This window comes from Pseudophryne corroboree, chromosome 1 (assembly GCF_028390025.1).
Source record: "Pseudophryne corroboree isolate aPseCor3 chromosome 1, aPseCor3.hap2, whole genome shotgun sequence".
NCBI classification, from domain to species: domain Eukaryota; kingdom Metazoa; phylum Chordata; class Amphibia; order Anura; family Myobatrachidae; genus Pseudophryne; species Pseudophryne corroboree.
Window position 1 is genome coordinate 315,083,183 of NC_086444.1, and position 20,027 is coordinate 315,103,209.

General features: G+C 47.1%; 1 protein-coding gene across 1 annotated transcript in view; it reads left to right on the top strand.

Annotated features, from left to right (window-relative positions):
• Nucleotides 1-20,027, top strand: part of VPS37B (VPS37B subunit of ESCRT-I) — a 71,955-nt gene that overhangs the window by 30,594 nt on the left and 21,334 nt on the right. Inside the window, exon 2 of the mRNA XM_063964562.1 lies at nt 18,366-18,537. Within this exon, the coding sequence (XP_063820632.1) occupies nt 18,366-18,537 (172 nt within the window). The remainder of the gene's footprint in view (nt 1-18,365; nt 18,538-20,027) is intronic.

The window sequence follows — 20,027 nt, forward strand, 5'->3', positions numbered from 1 at the left end:
CATCTTTTAGTCTGGGTTTCAGCAGAATATTCAATTAGTTGTACAACACATTTTAACTCAAAATATGCACTTTGCTCGTAGAGTGTTTCTCTGGCTGTTAGGTGAGAATCTGTGAAATCAGGCATCTAAGCTCAGTTATTTAGCAATGCAAATGCCTGTAAATGCCTCATTTTGAATACAAGTCCCTTAGCCCCATTTTCATACTTCTTAAATATCTTTAGTAATGTTTAATTCTGTTTTAAGTTCGTGAAACCCTGGTTTCTATATGGTGCTGATCTGCCTACAGTAGCTATAGCATTGGCACCTCTGTGAATCCGTAAAGTAGGAAAGAGCAGTGCAAGCTAGTACTGAGCAGCTTTTGTATACTGCAGTGGCCATGATGGGAGTGAACCGTGAATGCTTCCTGCTGTCCCTCAGCCTGTTGTAGTGACAGATGATTCTTCTTTCATAAGAGCCTGAAAAAAAGTGTAAGTGATATCAACAGTTATCAATGCAATTGGCCAGAAAGCTGCTGCAGCTTTCCTGTCTTTAAGATGCAAATAGATAGATAGAGGAATGTTTTTGTCTGGTGTCTGTCATTCCATCCAATCATTTTATAGAAGGGAAAGAAGAAAAATTGCTTTTCTTTTTGGATTGTGTGTAAAAGGACCCAAACATTTCCGATGGATTATCACAATTCCCCAATCCCCGACACCTAGAGCAAATATAGCCAGATGAATAAACTATAGCCATCAAGTGACCTTTATGGCCATGGGGCTATAGGAAAGTCAAGTACTATTACTGCTTGGGGAACCACACTACATATTTATTTTTCTCTAACGTCCTAAGTGGATGCTGGGGACTCCGTAAGGACCATGGGGATTAGCGGCTCCGCAGGAGACTGGGCACAACTAAAGAAAGCTTTAGGACTACCTGGTGTGCACTGGCTCCTCCCACTAAGACCCTCCTCCAGACCTCAGTTAGATTCTTGTGCCCGGCTGAGCTGGATGCACACTAGGGGCTCTCCTGAGCTCCTAGAAAGAAAGTATATTTAGGTTTTTTATTTTCAGTGAGATCTGCTGGCAACAGACTCACTGCAGCGAGGGACTAAGGGGAGAAGAAGCGAACCTACCTAACAGGTGGTAGTTTGGGCTTCTTAGGCTACTGGACACCATTAGCTCCAGAGGGATCGACCGCAGGACCCGACCTTGGTGTTCGTTCCCGGAGCCGCGCCGCCGTCCCCTTTACAGAGCCAGAAGCACGAAGAGGTCCGGAAAATCGGCGGCAGAAGACTTCGGTCTTCACCAAGGTAGCGCACAGCACTGCAGCTGTGCGCCATTGCTCCTCATGTACACCTCACACTTCGGTCACTGATGGGTGCAGGGCGCTGGGGGGGGCGGCGCCCTGAGGGCAATAAATAACACCTTGGCTGGCAAATATACATCATATATAGTCCCAGAGGCTATATAGATGTAAAATTACCCCTGCCAGTATTACAGAAAAAGCGGGAGAAAGTCCGCCGAAAAGGGGGCGGGGCTTCTCCCTCAGCACACTGGCGCCATTTTCTCTTCACAGTGCAGCTGGAAGACAGCTCCCCAGGCTCACCCCTGTAGTTTTCAGGCTCAAAGGGTTAAAAAGAGAGGGGGGGCACTAAATTTAGGCGCAATATATGTATACAAGCAGCTATTTGGGGAAAAATCACTCAGTTATAGTGTTAATCCCTGCATCATATAGCGCTCTGGTGTGTGCTGGCATACTCTCTCTCGGTCTCCCCAAAGGACTTTGTGGGGTCCTGTCCTCAGTCAGAGCATTCCCTGTGTGTGTGCGGTATGTCGGTACGGCTGTGTCCTCATGTTGGATGAGGAAGGTTACGTGGAGGCGGAGCAGAGGCCGATAAATGGGATGTCGCCCCCTGTGGGGCCGACACCAGAGTGGATGTATAGGTGGAAGGTATTAACCGACAGTGTCAACTCCTTACATAAAAGGCTGGATGACGTAACAGCTGTGGGACAGCCGGCTTCTCAGCCGCGTCTGCCCAGGCGTCTCAAAGGCCATCAGGGGCTCAAACAACGCCCGTTACCTCAGATGGCAGACACAGATGTCGACACGGAGTCTGACTCCAGTGTCGACGAGGTTGAGACATATACACAATCCACTAGGAACATCCGTTACATGATCTCGGCAATAAAAAAAAAAAAAATGTGTTACGCATTTTCTGACATGAACCCAAGTACCACATAAAAGGGGCTTTATTTTTGGGGAGAAAAAGCAGCCAGTGTTTTGTTCCCCCATCAGATGAATGAATGAAGTGTGTAAAGAAGCGTGGTTTCCCCCGATAAGAAACTGGTAATTTCTAAAAAGTTACTGATGGCGTACCCTTTCCCGCCAGAGGATAGGTCACGTTGGGAGATATCCCTTAGGGTGGATAAGGCGCTCACACGTTTGTCAAAAGGTGGCACTGCCGTCTTAGGATACGGCCACTTTGAAGGAACCTGCTGATAAAAAGCAGGAGGCGATCCTGAAGTCTGTATTTACACACTCAGGTTATATACTGAAACCTGCAATTGCCTCAGCATAAATAGTGCTGCTGCAGCGTGGTCTGACACCCTGTCAGATAATATTAATAAGCTAAGACAGGGATAATATTTTGCTAACATTGAGCATATTTAAGACGTTGTCTTATATATAAAGGATGCACAGAGGGATATTTGCCGGCTGGCATCCAGAATTAATGCAATGTCCATTCTGCCAGGAGAGTAGTAGAAACCCGGCAGTGGACAGGTGATGCTGCATTTAAAAGGCACATGGAGATTCTGCCTTATAAGGGTGAGGAATTGTTTGGGGATGGTCTCTGGGACCTCGTATCCACAGCAACAGCTGGGAAGAAAATTGTTTACCTCAGGTTTCCTCACAAAAGCCTAAGAAAGCACCGTATTTTCAGGTACAGTCCTTTCGGCTTCAGAAAAGCAAGCGGGTCAAAGGCGCTTCCTTTCTGCACAGAGACAAGGGAAGAAAAAAAAAAAAAGCTGCACCAGTCAGCCAGTTCCAGGATCAAATATCTTCCCTCGCTTCCTCTGAGTCCACCGCATGACGCTGGGGCTCCATAGGTGGAGACAGGTGCGGTGGGGGCGCGTCTCGGGAACTGCAGGGATCAGTGGGCTTGCCCACAGGTGGATCCCTAGGTTCTGCAAGTAGTATCACAGGGATACAGGCTGGAGTTCGAGACGACTCCCCCTCGCTGTTGCCTCACATCAGCCTTGCCTGCTGCCCTCGGAGAAAGGTAGTACTGGCGGCAATTCACAAGCTGTACTTCCAGCAGGTGAAATCAAGGTACCCCTCCTTCAACAAGGCCGGGGTTACTATTCCAAAATGTTGTGGTACCGAAACCAGACGGTTCGGTGAGACCCATTCTAAAATTGAAATCCTTGAACACTTATATACGAAGGTTCAAGTTCAACATGGAATCGCTCAGGGCGATTATTGCAAGCCTGGAAAATTTCAGGGTATCACTGGACATCAAGGATACTTACCTGCATGTCCCTATTTACCCGCGTCACCAGGTGTACCTCAAAATTGTGGTACAGGATTGTCCTTACCAATTCCAGACGTTGCCGTTGGTCTGTCCCCAGCACCGAGGGTATTTACCAAGGTAATGGCCGAAGTACTTATCCCGTACTTGGACGATCTCCTTATAAAGGCGAGGTCCAGGGAGCAGTTGTTCGTCGGAGTAGCACTATCTCGGGAAGTGCTACAACAGCACGGCTGGATTCTGAATATTCCAAAGTCGCAGCTGGTTCCTACGACGCGTCTACTGTTCCTGGGTATGGTTCTGGACACAGAACAGGATAAAAAGGGTTTCTCCCGGAGGAGAAGTCCAAGGAGTTGGCGTCTCTAGACGGAGACCTCCTAATACAAATACAGGTATCGGTGCATCTATGCACGCGAGCCTTGGGAAAGATGGTAGCTTCTTACGAAGAATTTCCATTCGCCAGGTCCCATGAAAGGATCTTCCAGTGGGATCTGTTGGACAAGTGGTCCGGGTCGCATCCTCAGATGCATCGGCGGATAACCCTGTCTCCAAGGGCCAGGGTGTCGCTGTGGTGGTGACTGCAGAGTGCTCATCTTCTAGGGGGCCGCAGATTCGGCATACAGGACTGGGTCCTGGTGACCACGGATGCCAGCCTTCCAGGCTGGGGGGCAGTCACACAGGGAAGAAACTTCCAAGGCCTATGGAAAAGTCAGGAGACTTCCCTACACATAAATGTTCTGGAACTAAGGGCCATTTACAATGCCCTAAGTCAGGCTAGACCCCTGCTTCAACACCGGCCGGTGCTGATCCAGTCAGACAACATCACGGCGGTCGCTCATGTAAACTGACAGGACGGCACAAGAAGCAGGATGGCGATGGCAGAAGCCACAAGGATTCTCCGATGGGGGGAAAATCATGTGTTAGCACTGTCAGCAGTGTTCATTCCCGGAGTGGACAACTGAGAAGCAGACTTTCTCAGCAGACACGACCTCCACCCGAGAGAGTGGGGTCTTCATCCAGAAGTCTTCCAAATGATTGTACACCGTGGGGAAAGGCCACAGGTGGACAGGATGGCGTCCCGCCTCAACAAAAAGCTACAAAGATATTGCGCCAGGTCAAGGGACCCTCAGGCGATAGCTGTGGACGCTCTGGTAACACCGCGGGTGTACCAGTCGGTGTATGTGTTCCCTTCTCTGCCTCTCATACCCAGGGTAATGAGAATAATAAGAAGGAGAGGAGTAAGAACTATACTCATTGTTCCGGGTGGCCAAGAAGAGCTTGGTGCACAGAACTCCAAGAAATGATCTCAGAGGACCCATGGCCTCTGCCGCTCAGACAGGACCTGCTGCAGCAGGGGGCCTGTCTGTTCCAAGACGTACCGCGGCTGCGTTTGACGGCATGGCGGTTGAACGCCGGATCCTGAAGGAAAAGGGCATTCCGGAGGAAGTTATCCCTACGCTATTTAAAGCTAGGAAAGAAGTGAACGCAAACCATTATCACCGCATATGGCGGAAATATGTTGCGTGCTGTGAGGCCAGTAAGGCCCCAACGGAGGAATTTCAGCTAGGTCGATTTCTGCACTTCCTACAAGTCAGAGGTGACTATGGGCCTAAAATTGGGTTCCATTTAGGTCCAGATTTCGGCTCTATCGATTTTCTTCCAAAATAGAACTGGTTTCACTGCCTGAAGTTCAGACTTATGTTAAGGGAGTGCTGCATAGTCAACCCCCCGTTTGTGCCTCCAGTGGCACCGTGGGATCTCAACGTAGTGTTGGATTTCCTGAAGTCGCATTGAGTTGAGCCACTTAAATCCGTGGAGCTACAATACATCACGTGGAAAGTGGTCATGCTGTGGGCCTTGGCGTCAGCCAGGCGTGTATCAGAATTGGCGGCTTTGTATAAAGCCCTTATCTGTATTTTATATGGATAAGGCGGAATTGAGGACTCGTTCCCAATTCCTTCCTCAGGTGGTAGCAGTTTTTCATGTGAACCAACCTATTGTGGTGCCTGCGGCTACTTGGGACTTGGAGGATTCCAAGTTTCTGGACGTAGTCAGGGCCCTGAAAAGTATATGTTTCCAGGACAGCTGGAGTCAGGAAAACTGACTCGCTATTTATCCTGTATGCACCCAACAAGCTGGGTGCTCCTGCTTCTAAGCAGACTATTGCTCGCTGGATCTGTAGCACGATTCAACTTGCACATTCTGCGGCTGGAATGCCGCACCCTAAATCTGTGAAAGCCCATTCCATGAGGAAAGTGGGCTCTTCTTGGGCGGCTGCCCGAGGGGTCTCTGCTTTACAAATTTGCCGAGCTGTTACTTGGTTGGGTTAAAACACTCTTGCAAGAGTTTACAAGTTTGATACCCTGGCTGAGGAGGACCTAGAGTTTGCTCATTCGGTGCTGCAGAGTCATCCGCACTCTCCCGCCCGTTTGGGAGCTTTGGTATAATCCCCATGGTCCTTACGGAGTCCCCAGCATCCACTTAGGACGTTAGAGAAAATAAGATTTTACTCACCGGTAAATCTATTTCTCATAGTCCGTAGTGGATGCTGGGCGCCCATCCCAAGTGCGGATTGTCTGCAATACTTGTATATAGTTATTGCCTAACTAAAGGGTTATTGTTGAGCCATCTGTTGACTGGGTATAGTATCACGAGTTATACGGTGTGATTGGTGTGGCTGGTATGAGTCTTACCAGGGATTCAAAATCCTTCCTTATTGTGTCAGCTCTTCCGGGCACAGTATCCTAACTAAGGTCTGGAGGAGGGTCTTAGTGGGAGGAGCCAGTGCACACCAGGTAGTCCTAAAGCTTTCTTTAGTTGTGCCCAGTCTCCTGCGGAGCCGCTAATCCCCATGGTCCTTACGGAGTCCCCAGCATCCACTACGGACTACGAGAAATAGATTTACCGGTGAGTGAAATCTTATTATTCAGGTGGATTGAATTTAACAGCTGCATTATGGGTACGGTGCAATCAGTGAGATTGCTGGTCTATTCAGGGAGTCAGGGAGATTACTACTATTTCAGGGAGCCTCCTGCAGAATGCGGGAGGGTAGGCAACTATGGTGCAAATAGTTCCATTTGTATTTATGTTAGGTTTGTTTAATAAGGTAACCTCTGTAAATAGATTAAAGGTGCATACTCACTGTGTGGTACGCTCCATGAGCGATATCACACAGTGTGCTCCCTTCCCTCCCGGGCCACCCAACACAGTGCATACACACTGAGCGATTCCGCAAACGATATCGCTCAGTGACGTCACGCCGTGACCAGCCCATACATACAGTTTTGGCCGACACAGCCAAAATTGAGCTGCATGCACAGATGTCAGAGGGGGTCGGTAACGACCCCGGGAACGTGCATCGGCTGTCGTTACACACTGGGATCAATTCTATTCAGCGACAGCTGAATAGCGCCGGGAATTAGCTCCCGACGCTATTCAATTCAGCTCCAGTTAAGTCGGCGATGGCCCGTTCTCGCCGACTAAACAGGTTGAATTGTCGGGAGAACGGGCATTCTCCGACTTAACTCCCCGGCGCGAGGCTGATTCCCGACAGAATCAGCCTCGCGGCAGCACTTTTGTCGGGTTGGATGAGAGAAGAATTCCCGACAATTGAGGGTCACTCGTCGCTGTATTGAATAGCGCCGGGAGCAAACTCCCGGCGCTATTCAACTGTCAGTGAATTGGATCGACCCCATTGTGCGATATTTTAGTCAAAATCACTCAGAAGGGGGACAATGAGCGATATTGACTAAAATACCGCACAGTGTGCATGCACCTTTACACTTTTTACTGTGAGATTACATGCAACAGTAGTAGTAGTAGTAGTAGTAGTAGTAGTATGCATTTGATGATGATAAAACTGAATATTAAATATATGCAGAGTAAGAAGGAGCCTCGTGCAGAATTGCGCGAGTTTCTGTAGAATTACATTTATTTAAAAACTGCTGCTTAATTTAGTCTATAGATTTTGCACGACAGTGAGGGGAGACCTGCCTGTTTTGCAAGGAGGTAAATGGTTATAACAGATGCAGATATTCTAATCGGTGTGATATAACAGCTGTGCACTGAAACACAGCGCAGACAACTCTGCTGAAATCTGTGGTTGGCTAGGACTGTTAGCTACAAGTGATTCTCACTGCACGGGGCCTCCCTGGGGAGACAGACTTTCCATCGCTAGTGGACTCCAAGTTTCTAGGGACCACAATCTCCAGGGACCTTAAATGGGGGTTCAACACTGACGCCACTGTTGGGAAAGCGCAGCAGAGGTTGTTCTTCCTCAGGCAACTAAGGAAGTTCAACATCCCACAGAAGCTCCTGCTCCTCTTCTACTCCGCGATTGTGGAGTCTGTACTGTGCTCCTCGATACTCGTATGGTACAGCTCCGCCAGCGCGAGGGACATATGCAGGCTCCAAAAGGTGGTCAGAACCGCAGAGAAGATCATCGGGGCCGACCTTCCCTCAGTCCAGGACCTGTACTTGTCCAGAGCTAAAAAGCGGGCAATGAAGATAGTAAAAGACCAGCTACACCCCGGCCACAGCATGTTTAACTTGCTTCCTTCAGGCAGGCGTTACAGGGCTGTCCCCGCCAGATCCACCAGAAGCCTCAAAAGTTTCTTTCCCCAAGCTGTCCGCCTGCTGAACTCCTGAACATTGACTGACTAGACGTACATGTAACTCACTTGTGTCCCTACGGTATACCTATCTGTGTAACCTTACTTGCCCACACACACACACACACACACACACACACACACACACACACACACACACACACACACACACACACACACACACACACACACACCTGTTACCTACTTGGCTGTTGTATAGCAAACCGAAGACAAATTCCTAGTATACGTAAGTATACCTGACCAATAAAGCTGATTCTGATTCTTTGAGGTGAGGCTCTATTACATCAAATAGAAGTAGGCCAGCTGGGAGGAACAGGAAATAAGAAGGCACAAAAAACGGAGTTGGGGAAAGTCTGAAGAGAGCCATCCAAAACTATAAAATAGTTATGAAAAATGTGATGCAACAAAACCGCTTTGCAAAACTAAACTGATTTTAATTTGATATGCAACACTTGTATATCGGTGTGCAACGGAGTCTGAATCTGTATAGGAAGTGCTGCAATGCAGAAGCCACAGCTTTTTGTCACGCCAAGTTCTGTTCTGCTTTCTATACAGATTCAGACCCAATCGCACATACAGTAGATATACAAGTGTTGCATTATATCAAAGCAATCGGTGCAGTCAAATGAATCGGTTTTGTTGTATCACGAAAAACTCATCTCTTTATTACTGCTTACCCTACTCCAACCTATACTGTTCATCCTAATGCAGACTCTATTATGTCCAATTCCAATTAGTATGTTGTTGCTCTCATTTTTTTATTGTCTGTGTGGTTTATCTTTTGATGTATTACTTAAATCTTCGGTATTATGTGCATTGTTTGAGTTCTAGTTGACGCCGTGGATGGCTGCCTCGGTGCTGCTTTGCCAAGCAGCCTTCGTTTTTACATGTCTAATATGTCGAGTCTATTGTACAGTTGCAATGTGCAGTATCAACTCATACGTGTAATGTTTGTAATGTATGCTACGTTTTTCCCCCTTCTTATGCTATGTATTCCCCCTTCATGTTGCTGCTTGGCGATGCATTGTACCACAATAAATTGCTAGTGTACGCAAGTACACATGGCCAATAAAGCGGATTCTGATTCTGATGAGCAGGGCCCTCCCTAGCTTTTCCTATCTTTGTCCCTTTTTTATGTATGACCTTTTTTCTACCTATCTAATATATGCTGCATGCTACCCAGCTGAATAATATACATGAAATAACTACATGTCATAATGCAGTAAGGCAGTTGTGCTCTTTCAGGCCAGTATAGCACGTTGTCATGCTAGAAGGAAACTTGGTTTATAGAGTAGCAGTGTGGATTGTATAATGTGGGATTGTATATTTTTAATTGACAGCAAGTTGTATGCCAAAATTTGTATTTTGTAGAGATATTAATTGGCAATAGACGTGTCCATAGCAACCAATAGTTGCTTAGAACCTATTCTCGGCTGCCTCACATGTAGTAATTTGATAATTACCATTGTGGACAGCCAATTTATGGCCTGCCATGGGAAGCACTTATTTACAAAATCTTTTTATTTATTGAAGCAAAAGCACTTTATACAATTTTGCAAGACATAGGGGGGAATTCAGTTACCAGCAAAAATGTGTTTTCACTTTAAATTCGCCAAAGTGTCTATTCAGTTGTCCGCGAAAATATTTTAGCTGTAATTTTACCGCTAATTTCAAATCACCAACTCTGAGCAGGTGATAAACTTGGGGAAAATCCCTATTTCTCTGACGTCCTAGTGGATGCTGGGAACTCCGTAAGGACCATGGGGAATAGCGGGCTCCGAAGGAGACTGGGCACATCTAAGAAAGAATTAGGACTACCTGGTGTGCACTGGCTCCTCCTCCAGACCTCAGTTAGAATTCTGTGCCCGGCCGAGCTGGTTGCACACTAGGGGCTCTCCTGAGCTCCTAGAAAAGAAAGTATATATTTAGGTTTTTTATTTTCAGTGAGATCTGCTGGCAACAGACTCACTGCTACGGGGGACTTAGGGGAGAGAAGCGAACCTACCTGCTTGCAGCTAGCTTGGGTTTCTAGGCTACTGGACACCATTAGCTCCAGAGGGATCGAACACAGGCCCAGCCTCGGTCGTCCGGTCCTGGAGCCGCGCCGCCGTCCCCCTTGCAGAGCCAGAAGCAAGAAGAACGTCCAGGAAATCGGCGGCTGAAGACTCCGGTCTTCATTAAGGTAGCGCACAGCACTGCAGCTGTGCGCCATTGCTCCCCATGCACACCACACACTCCAGTCACTGATGGGTGCAGGGCGCTGGGGGGGGGGGGGCGCCCTGGGCTGCAATAAGAGTACCTTATATTGGCATAAAACACATAATATAGTCAGTAAGACTATATATGTGTAAAATCCCCTGCCAAAAATATCCTTAAAGCGGGAGAAGTCCGCCGAGAAGGGGGCGGGGCTATCTCCCTCAGCACACTGGCGCCATTTCCTCTCGCAGCTCCGCTGGAGGGATGCTCCCCAGGCTCTCCCCTGCAGTTTCCAGGCTCAATAGGGTGAAAAAGAGAGGGGGGGGCACTAAATATAGGCGCAAACTGTATATTTATAGCAGCTATAGGGGAAAAATCACTGTGTGTAGTGTGAATCCCTGCATTATATAGCGCTCTGGTGTGTGCTGGCATACTCTCTCTCTGTCTCCCCAAAGGACTTTGTGGGGTCCTGTCCTCAGTCAGAGCATTTCCTTGTGTGTGTGCGTGTGTCGGTACGGCTGTGTCGACATGATTGATGAGGAAGATTATATGGAGGCGGAGCAGGTGCCGATAAGTGTGATGTCACCCCCTGCGGGGTCAACACCAGAGTGGGTGGATATGTGGAAGGTATTAACCGACAGTGTCAACTCCTTACATAAAAGGCTGGATGACGTACAGCAGTGGGACAGCCGGCTTCTCAGCCCGTGCCTGCCCAGGCGTCTCAAAGGCCATCAGGGGATCAAAAACGCCCGCTACCTCAGATGGCAGACACAGATGTCGACACAGAGTCTGACTCCAGTGTAGACGACGATGAGACAAATGTAAAATCCACAAGGGCCATCCGTTGTATGATTACTGCAATGAAAAATGTGTTGCACATTTCTGACATTAACCCAGTTACCACAAAAAAGGGTATTATATTTGGGGAGAAAAAGCATCCAGTGGTTCTTCCCCCATCAGATGAATTGAATAAAGTGTGTGAAGAAGCGTGGGGTTCCCCCGATAAGAAAATAGTAATTTCTAAAACGTTACTGATGGCGTACCCTGTCCCGCCAAAGGATAGGTTACGTTGGGAGACGTCCCCTAGGGTGGATAAGGCGCTCACACACTTGTCAAAAAAGGTGGCACTGCCGTCTCAGGATACGACCGCCTTAAAGGAGCCTGCTGATAGAAAGCAGGAGGCTATCCTGAAGTCTGTATATACACACTCAGGTATTATACTGAGACCTGCAATTGCTTCAGTGTATAGTGCTGCAGCAGCTTGGTCCGATACCCTGTCAGATAATATACTAGACAGGGATACTATTTTGCTAACCATAGAGCATTTTAAAGACGTTGTCTTATATATCAGAGATGCACAGAGGGATATTTGCCGGCTGGCATCTAAAATTAATGCAATGTCCATTTCTGCCAGAAGAGTATTATGGACTCGGCAGTGGACAGGTGATGCTGATTCTAAAAGGCACATGGAGGTTTTGCCTTATAAGAGTGAGGAATTGTTTGGGGAGGGTCTCTCGGACCTAGTATCCACAGCAACAGCTGGGAAGTCGACATTTTTACCTCAGGTTTCCTCACAGTCTAAGAAAGCACCGTATTATCAGGTACAGTCCTTTCGGCCACAAAAAGGCAAGCGGGTCAGAGGCGCTTCCTTTCTGCCCAGAGGCAAGGGAAGAGGGAAAAAGCTGCACCAGACAGCCAGTTCCCTGGAACCAAAATCCTCCCCCGCTTCCTATAAAGTCCACCGCATGACGCTGGGGCTCCACAGGCGGAGCCAGGTGCGGTGGGTGCGCGTCTCCGGAACTTCAGCGACCAGTGGGTTCGCTCACAGGTAGATCCCTGGGTTCTACAAGTGGTATCTCAGGGATACAAGCTGGAGTTAGAGGCCACTCCCCCTCGCCGTTACCTCAAATCTGCCTTGCCGGCTGCTCCCAAAGAAAGGGAGGTAGTACTGGACGCTATTCGCAAGCTGTACTTTCAGCAGGTGATAATCAAGGTACCCCCCCTTCAACAGGGGCGGGGTTACTATTCCACAATGTTGTGGTACCGAAACCAGATGGTTCGGTGAGACCCATCCTAAATGTAAAATTCTTGAACACTTATATAAGGAAGTTCAAGTTCAAGATGGAATCGCTCAGGGCGGTTATACAAGCCTGGAAGAGGGTGTCCCCATGTACCCACCTCACCAGGAGTACCTCAGGTTTGTGGTACAGGACTGTCATTACCAATGCCAGACGTTGCCGTTTGGTCTGTCCACGGCACCGAGGGTATTTACCAAGGTAATGGCCAAAATGATGATACTCCTTAGAAAGAAGGGAGTTATAATTATCCCGTACTTGGACGACCTCCTGATAAAGGCGAGGTCCAAGGAGCAGTTGCTAGTCAGCGTAGCACTATCTCAGGAAGTGCTGCATCAGCACGGCTGGATCCTGAATATCCCAAAGTCGCAGCTGATTCCCGCGACGCGTCTGCTGTTCCTGGGTATGATTCTGGACACAGAACAGAAGAATGTTTTTCTCCCGGAGGAGAAGGCCCAGGAATTATCATCTCTGGTCAGGGACCTCCTGCAACCAAAACAGGTGTCTGTGCATCACTGCACGCGAATCCTGGGAAAGATGGTAGCTCTTACGAAGCGTTTCCCTTTGGCAGGTTCCATGCGCGGATCTTCCAGTGGGATCTATTGGACAAGTGGTCCGAATCGCATCTTCAGATGCATCGGTGGATCACCCTGTCACCAAGGGCCAGGGTGTCTCTGCTGTGGTGGCTGCAGAGTGCTCATCTTCGTGAAGGCCGCAGATTCTGCATACAGGACTGGGTCCTGTGACCACGAATGCAAGCCTCCGAGGGTGGGGGGCAGTCACTCAGGGAGGAAAACGTCCAAGGACAAAAACTTCCCTGCATATAAATATTCTGGAACTACGGGTCATTTACAATGCCCTGAGTCAAACAGAATCCCTGCTTCAAAAACAACCGGTGCTGATTCAGTCAGACAACATCACGGCTGTCGCCCATGTAAATCGACAGGGCGGCACAAGAAGCAGGATAACAATAGCAGAAGCCACAAGGATTCTTCGATGGGCGGAGAATCACGTGATAGCACTGTCAGCAGTGTTCATTCCGGGAGTGGAAAACTGGGAAGCAGACTTCCTCAGCGCAGACGACCTCCACCCGGGAGAGTGGGAACTTCATCCAGAAGTCTTCAAGCTGATTGTACACCGGTGGGAACGACCGCAGGTGGACATGATGGCGTCCCGCCTCAATAAAAAGCTAAAAAGATATTGCGCCAGGTCAAGGGACCCTCAGGCGATAGCTGTGGACGCTCTAGTGACACCGTGGGTGTACCAGTCTGTTTATGTGTTCCCCCCTCTTCCTCTCGTACCCAAGGTACTGAGGAGAATAAGAAGGAGAGTAAGAACTATAATCATTGTTCCGGATTGGCCAAGAAGAGCTTGGTACCCAGAACTTCAAGAAATTATCTCAGAGGACCGATGGCCTCTGCCGCTCAGACAGGACCTGCTGCAGCAGGGGCCCTGTCTGTTCCAAGACTTACCGCAACTGCGTTTGACGGCATGGCGGTTGAACACTGGATCCTGAAGGAAAAGGGCATTCCGGAGGAAGTCATCCCTACGCTGATTAAAGCTAGGAAGGATGTGACCGCAATACATTATCACCGCATATGGCGAAAATATGTTGCGTGGTGTGAGGCCAGGAAGGCCCCAACGGAGGAATTTCAGCTGGGTCGATTTCTGCACTTCCTACAGTCAGGGGTGACTATGGGCCTAAAATTGGGTTCCATTAAGGTCCAGATTTCGGCTCTGTCAATTTTCTTCCAAAAAGAACTGGCTTCACTGCCTGAAGTTCAGACTTTTGTTTAAGGGAGTGCTGCATATTCAGCCCCCTTTTGTGCCTCCAGTGGCACCTTGGGATCTCAACGTAGTGTTGGATTTCCTAAAGTCGCATTGGTTTGAGCCACTTAAAACCGTGGTGCTAAAATATCTCACGTGGAAAGTGGTCATGCTGTTGGCTTTGGCTTCGGCCAGGCGTGTGTCAGAATTGGCGGCTTTGTCATGTAAAAGCCTTATCTGATTTTTCATATGGATAGGGCGGAATTGAGGACTCGTTCCCAATTCCTTCCTAAGGTGGTATCCGCTTTTCATTTGAACCAACCTATTGTGGTGCCTGCGGCTACTCGGGACTTGGAGGATTCCAAGTTGCTGGACGTAGTCAGGGCCCTAAAAATCTATGTTTCCAGGAGGGCTAGAGTCAGGAAAACTGACTCGCTATTGATCCTGTATGCACCCAACAAGCTGGGTGCTCCTGCTTCAAAGCAGACTATTGCTCGCTGGATCTGTAGCACGATTTAGCTTGCACATTCGGCGGCTGGACTGCCGCATCCTAAATCAGTGAGATCCCATTCCACGAGGAAGGTGGGCTCTTCTTGGGTGGCTGCCCGAGGGGTCTCGGCTTTCCAACTTTGCCGAGCTGCTATTTGGTCGGGTTCAAACACATTTGCAAAATTCTACGAGTTTGATACCCTGGCTGAGGAGGACCTGGAGTTCGCTCATTCGGTGCTGCAGAGTCATCCGCACTCTCCCGCCCGTTTGGGAGCTTTGGTATAATCCCCATGGTCCTTACGGAGTCCCAGCATCCACTAGGACGTCAGAGAAAATAAGAATTTACTCACCGGTAATTCTATTTCTCGTAGTCCGCAGTGGATGCTGGGCGCCCATCCCAAGTGCGGATTGTCTGCAATACCTGGATATAGTTATTGCTTAACTAAAGGGTTATTGTTTGGAGCCATCTGTTGAGAGGCTCAGTTGTTATTCATACTGTTAACTGGGTATAGTATCACGAGTTGTACGGTGTGATTGGTGTGGCTGGTACGAGTCTTACCCGGGATTCCAAATCCTTTCCTTATTGTGTCAGCTCTTCCGGGCACAGTTTCCTAACTGAGGTCTGGAGGAGGGGCATAGAGGGAGGAGCCAATGCACACCAGGTAGTCCTAATTCTTTCTTAGATGTGCCCAGTCTCCTTCGGAGCCCGCTATTCCCCATGGTCCTTACGGAGTTCCCAGCATCCACTACGGACTACGAGAAATAGAATTACCGGTGAGTAAATTCTTATTTTTAGGTTGAAAATGTGGGGATTTGTTTCTGAACCCCTGGAACAACCCCTAAATGACTAATTAGGCATTTAGAAGTTTTTCATTATTTTTAATTGGCCGATAATGACATGTCATTTTTGGGGTGAAAAGTGCAAAATGATTGAAATTGGGGTACTAGGTATGGGATGGGTATATTAGGGTGCTTTATGAGTGGGACAAGTGTTTTTAGACTTGCAGATGGGAGTAATGAGTAAAATGACCCAAATATATACTTTTACCCATTTTTATGTACCCCAAGTTTAATTTTAGCACTTATTTTGCTGGGAAAAAAAATAGCTTTCTATCATTTTTGTACATGTAAAAAAAAATGCATATAACAGCCATTTGACCTAAATTAAGTACCAGAAATATGTTTGTTATAACCAATAATAAACATTTATACTGTTGTCCAATGTTAGTTTAGTTTATTTGGGGGGTACAGACAGATTTATCCATTTTTCACTATCGGCACCAATTTTTGCAGCAATCCTGTTTTCGCTAATTTGCGTTTGAATAGGGTGAATCATGGGAGCGTGCATACCAACGAAAAGTCTATTTTGCGGCAAAAATGGCAATCATAGGTAATTGACACAATTTTGGCGCTAATTGATTACTCCCCATAAGCATATGATTTAAGCATAAGAAATATTACATATTTAAATAGAAATAGTGAGAAGCAGCACTATAAAACATCTCCTAGCACTTTGCTAGGAGCAACTGTTAAAATATACAAACGTCTATATAGCTCAAGACTTGTGTAAAATAAAAACATGTACTGTACATAATGCTTGAATAGAAGTGTAAGTGAGGCAAAATTAAAGAAAAAATTACCAAGATACATATATACATATATATATATATATATATATATATATATATATATATATATATATATATATATATATATATATATATATATAATCTCACACACTTCCTCCACAGCAAGCCTACAGATTCTAACTTACTAACTATATGAAGCTACTACAAAACAGTTGAAGCTAGGCAGATCTATGTAGGGGTCTACAGTGGCGCACCCAGGGGGGGTTTCAGAGTACCCAGAAACCCCCCTCCACTAAAAAAAAAAAAAAATGTTTTTTTTTTTTTTTTAGCTGCATGAGTATTATTAATGACTGTCTAGCATCCTCTGCAGCCTGCTGTCTTCCTGGTGGCACTTGCAAGTGCAATAAAAGTTTACTTTATTTTAATTATAGTAGTACGGATGGTGTAATGGTTAGCATTACTGCCTCACAGCACTGAGGTCATGGGTTCGATTCCCACCATGGCCCAACTGTGTGGAGTTTGTATATTCTCCCCGTACTTGCGTGGGTTTCCTCCGGGTACTCCGGTTTCCTCCCACAATCCAAAAATATACTGGTAGGTTAATTGGATCCCAATAAAAAATTAACCCTAGCGTGAATGTGTGTGTGTACATGTGGTAGGGAATATAGATTGTAAGCTCTACTGGAGCAGGGACTGATGTGCATGGCCAAATATTCTCTGTAAAGCGCTGCGGAATATGTGTGCGCTATATAAATAACTGGTGGTGGTAATAATAATAATATATATCCATGTGCCTACATATATACACATGTATATACATACATACACATACACGCACACGAGAGAGAGAGAGATATATATATATATATATATATATATATATACATGTGTGTGTGTATATATATATATGTGTACTGTATGTGTGTATATATATGTATATATATATATATGTATATGTGTAATGTATGTTTAATATGCTATGTATATGTGTATATGGGTTCACTACGGCCTCCCGGCGACCAGCATACCGGCGCCGGGAGGCCGGCCGCCGGCTTACCAACAGTGTGGCAAGCGCAAATGAGCCCCTTGCGGGCTCGCTGCGCTCGCCACGCTACGTGCGCCACACTATTCTATTCTCCCTCCAGAGGGGTCGTGGACCCCCACGAGGTAGAATAAGTGTCGGTATGCCGGCGGTCAGGCTCCCGGCGCCGGTATGCTGGTCGCCGGGAGCCCGACCGCCGGCATACTGAAGACCACCCGTGTATATGTATGTATGTGTGTATGTATATGTATGTGTATGTATATATGTGTGTATATGTGTATATGTATGTATGTATATATATATATATATATATACACACACACACACACACACACACACACACACACACACACACACACACACACACACACACACACACACACACAGACACTAGTTTTACGGACCCAGCATATACTGGGTCACCTCAGTCCCCACCCCCGTGATTGGCTCCGCCCAGTTCTGGAAACCCCCCCATGCAAATCCTGCGTTTGCCACTGGTCTAGCCACACACTACATAGATCTGCTCAGTCACTCCCAATGCTGATTATTTCTTTGACAATTAATTTGCAAGTGTCATATCCAGGATTAGAACCCACAACCTGTTACACTGGAAGCATGCATCTTACTGGTGGAGATATCTGCTCTTGCATAGGAAGTATGAGAATTCTAACTATATGAAGTTACTTGTAATTGTCAGAGAAATAACGTCATATAGTTAGAATTCTCATGCTTCCTTTATAGGAGCAAATAGCTTCATCAGTAAGGTGTCTGCTTCCAGTATATCTATAATAAAGAGGGTGTGATTTGTAAGGTGTAGTGACTAGTGGGGAAGTCGGCTACGGAAGAGATACCGGCTGCTGTCAATTAACTCAATTGATTAATGTCGCTGAACACACAAAACAGGAGGAGAGGTGCCCCCCTTCAAAGCAGGAGCCCGGCAGCAGCTGACTCCGTTGTCTCCCAGAGTTCTGCCTCTGGCTTTCTTGTACTTCACTGAGGGTCAAACCAAAGCACTACAAAAGTGGCAATACTGGTGTATTAATGCAGTGATGCTGTCTCTTTCTGTAGGCCCAGAGTGTACAGCTGAACAAGGAAATGACCCTTGCTGGAAATAGGAACTTGGCAGAAGCAAACCTACTTTACCAGCCCAAGATGGAGAACTTAAAAGCAACTCTAACACAGAAATACTTGGAGCTGCAGACTCTCATGGAATCACATCAGTTAAAGAAGACAAAGCTGGGTACATTTATTTAAAGAGACTTGTCACTGCTTGTGTGCATTTTCTAGAGTAATGTGCTAGGTGCCTAATGCCTATAATGTGATTGTATCAAGGGATGGTTCAGCCATTCTCTTACTGCTCTGTGCATGGAAATACAGATTGGTTATATTCTATACACTAATGTGCTGTTATTAAAGTATGCAGTATCTTTATGTGTGCAATATACCTTTTGTCCTTCAGCTTGAAATCTGGTGTATGTAACTTACCCGTTTGTGTGACAAGGTGTGGACAATGACACATCTATTTATAGATATTATGATTTTACTTGTTAAACAAATATGTAAAAGGAAACAAGTTTCTTATGTCATGGCTGGCCAGCATTAAGTGGTGCTCCTGTATTTTACTGACTGTGTAACGACTGCAAGCTGTGACTTCTCTTTTCTCTATATTTGCATGTTTCACTGTGATCATTTTATTGCAAGAGGTTTCTCTGACGTCCTAAGTGGATGCTGGGACTCCGTAAGGACCATGGGGAATAGCGGCTCCGCAGGAGACTGGGCACAACTAAAGAAAGCTTTAGGACTACCTGGTGTGCACTGGCTCCTTCCACTATGACCCTCCTCCAGACCTCAGTTAGAATCTTGTGCCCGGCTGAGCTGGATGCACACTAGGGGCTCTCCTGAGCTCCTAGAAAGAAAGTATATTTTAGGTTTTTATTTTACAGTGAGATCTGCTGGCAACAGACTCACTGCAGCGAGGGACTAAGGGGAGAAGAAGCGAACCTACCTAACTGGTGGTAGTTTGGGCTTCTTAGGCTACTGGACATTATTAGCTCCAGAGGGATCGACCGCAGGACCCGACCTTGGTGTTCGTTCCCGGAGCCGCGCCGCCGGCCCCCTTACAGAGCCAGAAGCAAGAAGTGTTCCGGAAAATCGGTGGCAGAAGACTTCAGTCTTCAAGGTAGCGCACAGCACTGCAGCTGTGCGCCATTGCTCCTCATACACACTTCACACTCCGGTCACTGATGGGTGCAGGGCGCTGGGGGGGGGGGGCGCCCTGAGGGCAATATAAAACACCTTGGCTGGCAAATCATCACAATATATAGTCCCAGGGCTATATATGTGATAAATTACCCCTGCCAGAATCCATGAAAAAAGCGGGAGAAAAGTCAGCCGAAAAAGGGGCGGGGCTATCTCCCTCAGCACACTGGCGCCATTATTTCTTCACAGTGCAGCTGGAAGACAGCTCCCCAGGCTCTCCCCTGTAGTTTTCAGGCTCAAAGGGTTAAAAAGAGAGGGGGGGCACCAAATTTAGGCGCAATATGTGTATACAAGCAGCTATTGGGGGAAAAATCACTCAGTTATAGTGTTAATCCCTGCATTATATAGCGCTCTGGTGTGTGCTGGCATACTCTCCCTCGGTCTCCCCAAATGACTTTGTGGGGTCCTGTCCTCAGTCAGAGCATTCCCTGTGTGTGTGCGGTGTGTCGGTACGGCTGTGTCGACATGTTG